General features: G+C 37.7%; 1 protein-coding gene and 1 non-coding gene across 2 annotated transcripts; one reads left to right on the top strand and one right to left on the bottom strand.

Moving 5' to 3' along the window:
- Positions 1–1,012: 1,012 nt before the first annotated feature.
- Positions 1,013–1,119, top strand: LOC133286247 (small nucleolar RNA R71). Its single transcript, XR_009748106.1, has one exon. It is a non-coding gene; the product is annotated as a small nucleolar RNA R71 (small nucleolar RNA).
- Positions 1,120–4,374: 3,255 nt separating this feature from the next.
- Positions 4,375–5,073, bottom strand: LOC133286246 (ethylene-responsive transcription factor ERF017-like). Its single transcript, XM_061483636.1, has one exon. It carries the CDS (start codon positions 5,071–5,073, stop codon positions 4,375–4,377), a length of 699 nt encoding a protein of 232 aa, XP_061339620.1.
- Positions 5,074–6,431: the final 1,358 nt, after the last annotated feature.

Here is a 6,431-nt window from a genome sequence, read left to right as displayed (position 1 = left end):
TTCTTGAGCTTTCTTTTTCTCCCATTTGAACTCTTTCTTTTCAGGAACAGCTTTCTCTGCAGCAGGCTCTTTGTCAACTTCCTTCTCTTTTTCTTTTTCAATGGCAGGTCCCTCAGCTTTCTTTTTCTCTACTGAAGGCTTAATCACAGGTTCAATTACAATGCCACTTCTAGTGGTAATGGCCTTGCAGTGTGCGTTTGGATTAACGTCTGTATTACTCGGTAAGGTGCCTTGGGTTCTTTCGTTGAACTGCCTTGACAATTGACCAATTTGGGTTTCAAGATTCCGGATAGAGGCTTCTTGATTCCGGAATGAGGCCCTGGTCTCTTGCATAAAGGTTGAAGTGTCTTCCCTGAAAGCATTGGTACTTTGAACGTATTCTGATGTGGTCTTGGATAGTTGTGCAAAGGCCTTCTCCCACTCTGATTGTTGTGGAGGTTGCTGTGGTACTGGCATAGGAGGATTTAGCTGATGATTCGAACTATAACTGAATCCTGGGTGTTGATTTTAATTTTTATTTCTCCACCCTTGATTCTGGTTATTGCCGTATTGGTTCCTCCCTGGATTATATGGAACTTTCTGATCATGCCAAATTCCATTAACATCTGCAGTTTCGGGTGCCTTGCAGTCATCAGTAGCATGAGCACCTGCACAAATATCACAAATAATAGAAGAAGTATTAACAGAAGCTACTGGAGTATTAACAGAAGAAACTTGAAAATCAGAAAATTGCTTTGTGAGAGCATCTAGTTGTTGTTGTTGTTTCTTATTAGACTGTAGAATCTGATCATTCTGGGCCAGGATGGCATCATAGCCATTAAGCTTCATAATCCCCGCTCTTCTCTGTGGTACGGGAGCATTATCATACTCCTGAGAGGCTAAAGACTCTAATAATTCCAAGGCTTCCTCTGGAGTTTTTGTTTTCAAGGACCCTCCTGATGCAGCATTCACCAATGTTCTTGTGTTGGGCTTCATCCCTTGGAAGAAAGTTCTCGCTTGTTCCCAGGCTTCAATGCCATGTTGGGGACACTTCCTGAGTAGTCCTTTGAATCTTTCCCATGCTTCATATAGAGATTCACTTTCTTTTTGTTCAAAAGAAGTGATATCCGCCTTGAGCTTTGCCATTTTCGAAGATGAGAAAAATTTGTCCAAAAATTTGGTTGCCAAGTCGTCCCAGTGGGTGATGCTTCCTTGAGGTAACGATTGCAACCATCCTCTTGCTTCATCTTTAAGTGAACAGGGGAACAATCTGAGCAAAATAGCATCCCGAGACACCCCATTCATCTTCAAGGTATCACAATATAGCAAGAAGTTTTCCAGATGGATGTAAGGGTCTTCCGTGCTTCCTCCGGCAAATTGTCTTTCTGAATTAATTGTAAAAGTTCCGGCTTGAGTTCAAAGTTGTTAGCACCCACGTTTGGTCTAACAATAATCGCCGTCTGTGGAACTCGAGCAGGAGTCATGTAATCTCCCAACGTTCTCGGAGGTGGTGGAGGTACATTGTTGTCTCCCATTGCTTCTTCTCTTGGTTCTGTTGAGCTTGAAGCTTCTGTCTCTTGTTGTCTTCTTTCTTTAGCAAGTTTTCTATTTCTTTTTGCTGTTTTCTCTATCTCCGGGTCGAATTGCAAGGAATCGGTGTCAACGGTACATCGCATAAACCAGAAAAATAGATTATATAAAATAAGAAAATAAAACTGAATTTAAATAACAGAAAATAAAGTCCAATCTAAAGAATTAATAGCTATTATTAATGTTGAAATAGTATTCCCCGACAACGGCGCCAAAAACTTGTTGGGCTACTCACGGCAAGTGCTCTGATCGTACAAGTAATATAATGATTAAGTAAGAGATTGTTCCCACGAGGATTACGGTTCAAGCACCAATTCACTATTGCAACTTAAGTTGGACAATCAAAAGTGTATTTGGAAACAGGATTTGAATTGCAAAATTAAAATATTAAATATTAGAGCTAATTACTTGCAAGAATTAAAGACAAGAAATTAAAGATGTGATTTACGAATGTAAAAGAACGTAGCTAGCGGTTCGATTTCATTTAATCTCCTTATTACGTTTGAATTCCTTCTTAATGTTAATTGTCCTTAGTATCAATCTAATCAATTCTTTCGCATGTTATTAGAGCTCAATTTCTTGTTACTCTAAAACCTTTACAATATTGGAAGAACCCTAGTTCCCCGGTTATTCCCCAAGCATGCAAGCATTAAGTTCAAGAATCTTAAAGATTACGCAAACCCTATGTCTATCCCTAGAATCATAACGTTTACGATGAAGTTATCAGATATGGATCATACACAAACATTCCTATTGTCATGCATTCACCGATGATCATTATATAAGATTCAAGCCTATATAAAGCATTAAAAACAGATAACTTCATTCATGATATAAAGGAAAATTAACACAGCGAATTGTTCAAAACATAATAAATCGATTAAAATCCATCTAACCCTAACTACTTAAAAGCTCCCCCAAACTCCATAGGTGATTGGTGGATCTTCAAAATCTCCAGTGAACACTTGACGTTGATCCGTCTCCGCCGCTCACGAACATGAATATGATATTTCCCCGCGTTCCTTTAGCCTCCAAGCACCCAAGAGTTGTTTTGCAATGTGAAATTTATGTATTTCTAGTCCCCAACGGTCCTTTTTTTGGCCAAGAGTTCGTATCCCAATAAAACACATTGAATGGGCCTAAGTTGGATCTGACTGGGCGCTTAAGCTTGCTGTAGCGCCCTAGGATGGTGATTTTTGACTCGCGTTGCGCGCTTAAGCTCTCTGGAGGGTGCTTAAGCGCGCTCCTCGCAACGAAACTTTCTTCTTGTCCCGCGCTTAAGCCTTGAGTTGGGGGCTTAAGCGCCCAGAGGCAGTGGCAATTATGTTTTTGGAGAGCTTAAGCTTCTGAATGGGGGCTTAAGCTTCCTCTTCTAACAACTTGGGAATGTTGATAAGATCTTCAAATCTTTTTGTTTTGCTTTCCATCTATCCATATCTTTTCTGATTTGATCTCCCTTTATCCAAATCTTCATATTTGAATCCATTTGTTATCAAATCCCTTCAAAATTAGCAAATATATTATTTAGTTCCAACAATCAGATAATGTTCATGATTATCATTTTAAAACCCTAATTTTTGACTTGTTCAACTAGATAATTCATATTATTTTAGTCCATTAAACAAGATAAACTAAAGGTTTATTATGTAGTAAGTCAGTTCTTGAATTCTCCTTGTGAAGATCACTGGAATGCAGTGATCCGTATTCTCAAGTACATCAAGAATGCTCCAGGTAAAGGTCTCCTCTATAAAAACAAAGGTCATACTAGAGTTGAGAGAAACTCAGATGCTGATTGGGCAGGTTCCCCCAGTGATAGAAGATCCACCTCTGGGTATTATGTATTCCTTGGAGGTAACTTGGTTTCTTGGAAAAGCAAGAAACAATGTAGTTGCCATATCAAGTGCTGAAGCAGAATATCGCTCCATGGCCACAATCACCTGTGAACTCATTTGGTTAAAACAACTACTAAAGGAACTCAAGTTTTGAGACATTGACTCAGCATCTCTCATTTGCGATAATCAAGCTGCTTTACATATTGCTTCCAATCTAGTGTTTCATGAAAGGACCAAGCACATTGAAGTAGACTGTTATTTTGTCAGAGAAAAGTACTCTCAGGAGAAATAGTCACTAGTTTTGTTAACTCAACTGATCAATTAGTTGATGTATTCACAAAGTCTTTGAGGGGGCCTAGGATAGATGACTTATGTAACAAGTTTGGTGCATATGATCTATATGCTCCAGCTTGAGAGAGAGTGTTGTGAATATTAGTTTAGAATAGTAGTTTACTAGTCCCACATCATGTATATCTCTTTGTACTTCCTTTCTTTTCACTTATATAATAATCTCTCTGCTGTGTAGTCAAGACACACGGATTACTCACAAACCTCTCGGGTCTTGATATTTAACAACCTCTATTCTTGTGGCGACACTTCCACAATGAATAGTATATCGAACTAAATTTATGTTTGATCAATCACACTAGAGTAGAAGAATGCAAATGTAAAGAATGTGCAAAAACCAATAGAGAAAAACTCATCTAAAAATCCCGATTCTCTATTTATTTATAGAAAACTTTGGGTCACGATTTAAAAGACACACTAATTCAGGGTGAAATAACACATCCGTTCGATGACGAAATGATAAGTTTTTTCAAATCAAACTTCTTATTCATAAAATTAATTCTAACAAAAATTATATCATGCAACATGAGAAACATATTCTCCGTATATAAATTGCCGGAAAAAGAAAATAATGGAGAGGCTAGTAATTAAGGTGAAACTTGACAAAGTAGAGCCTCCTGGTGAATCAAAAGTTCCAACTCCAAAGGAATGAATGGTTAGAAAAAGCATCATGACCTTCAATTTCTTCCCCATCATCCTCAGAAAATGGTGGTGGTTGAGAGGAATATAATAACTCACCCGAGTGCAAATTTTGTAGCCCAGAATAGAAACCAAAATCGGAGCCAGCAACAACGCCATTATTATTCAAGTCATCCAACATGTTCAGAAATGTCCTATCAATGTTCCTTATGTCCCCGTGGTCCACTTGCATAGTCCCATCATTCGAATTGGATTCAAATAACTCAAATGAATTAGCACCAAGTTGTGACTCTGATGGTTCTTCTTCTTCTTCTTCTTGGGTCTCCAATGGTGGGTCATTGGCAAACTTAGCAGCAACCTCTTGAATTTCACGTGGGGAAAGAGATTGGTTTCCACCAGGAAAAACCACAATATTATGTATCTCCAAGTTGAGAGGTGTATCAGGGAAATTGAAACTAGCATGGCGACCACGTAGACAATAAAGGGCTGCATCAAAGGCCCTAGCAGCTTTCTCTTGTGTGTCATAAGACCCCAACCATATACGCTCACGGCTATTAGGAAGCCTTATCTCAGATACCCATTTTCCCCATTTTCTCTTCCTCACCCCTTTGTACAACTTACTAGTGTTATTGTTGGAATTACAAGATTCATAACATGATGCTTTGTTAGGATCAGCACCACCCATGGCCGGTTTCACCATGAGTAGTAGTGGAGGAAGTTGTGGCTTTCAGAGTTTGTGATGCTTTCATTGGAATTGACGGCTAAAGGTGTACGAATTAGCTTTACTATATAGTGAGGATGAAATGAATTAAGTGAAGCTCTAAACGTGTTGATTAGAAAGAGCGTAGAAACAGTGGACACGTGGCTAGGTTTTTTATACAAAAGAGCACGTGGGGAAATTGAGGTTTGAATTTGGTCCGAAAATTAACATGGTCGTCTTTCAGGCTCGTGTCTCTCAATTCTCTATGGTTGGTGGACCAGAGTTTGGTTCTACACTTGACACTCACTAACTCCTTGGACTGTGAAGAAGAAAAGTGTGGAGGTTTGCTTGGCTGTGAATGTGATGGTGCATGGTGCCATGGTAAATGTCATTGGCTTTCATCGATCACCCACTTAATTACATATACCACATGTTCAATTATCTGCAATCGCTATCTTCAAAGACGGCCACACTTTGTACTGCGGCTATGGTTGTATAAATTTTTTTCTTTTGTATAAACAGGAAAGAAATGGTTGTATAAAATTTATAACGGTGACAGCTCAGTTGACGTATGAGAGTTGAGTAGGTGGGTTGAGAACATGTGTTCGATACTTTCCAATACCACATTTGGAAGAGATTTAAAGCCTTAATCCTGAACCCGCCCCGAATAGCGAAGCGATCAACCGATTGGAATATTTTAAAAAAAGTAAAATAAAATTTATAACAAATTGACCATATTATGATGTATAGGATTGGAGTATTTATTTTGATGATGATGACGACGGTGAAGGAATGAAGTGACAATTTTCATGGTCGTGGAAACATCACCTCGATACTTATTATCAAGAAAATAAAGCTGTGATGTTAACTAGCGAGAAGAAATTGACAATGCATGCATGATCACAACAAATAATAGAATGAAACTGATTACAGAAATATATTTTGACCAATTCTAAAATTTACTTACGTACGTTGTATCTTGTTATTCTGACATGTTGGTCGGTTCCAAAACATCGAGCTTGGAAAGAGTATATAAATAGTAAAGAAAAAAGTGTTTGTCCATAGAGCTTTTTTCCCATATTTACACCAAAATACAATAGATGAATAGTCATTCGATGAAAAATCAGAATCATATAAGTATTCTATTTTAAATATTATATATCATTTATTTACTATCAAAAAAACCTCATTTATTTTTAGACCCTCATTTTTAAATGACACAATTTATATTATTTATCTCATAAAGAGGTGGAATCCAAATATTTATTTATTTTTTTCATTCTTTCTCCCATTTTATCTATCTATTTCTCTCACTTAAAATGACACAACTTTACATCCTTTAA

The sequence above is a fragment of the Gastrolobium bilobum genome, unplaced genomic scaffold (genome assembly GCF_033153095.1).
Source record: "Gastrolobium bilobum isolate Gb01-03AN ecotype WA unplaced genomic scaffold, APGP_CSIRO_Gbil_v1 utg61874, whole genome shotgun sequence".
In the NCBI taxonomy this organism is placed as follows: domain Eukaryota; kingdom Viridiplantae; phylum Streptophyta; class Magnoliopsida; order Fabales; family Fabaceae; genus Gastrolobium; species Gastrolobium bilobum.
Note: the sequence above shows the minus strand (reverse complement) of the source record. Positions and strands in the feature narration are given on the sequence as shown.

Coding starts and splice junctions, on each gene's coding strand:
- LOC133286246 (XM_061483636.1), bottom strand. CDS start 5,073: ATGGGTGGTGCTGATCCTAACAAAGCATCATGTTATGAATCTTGTAAT.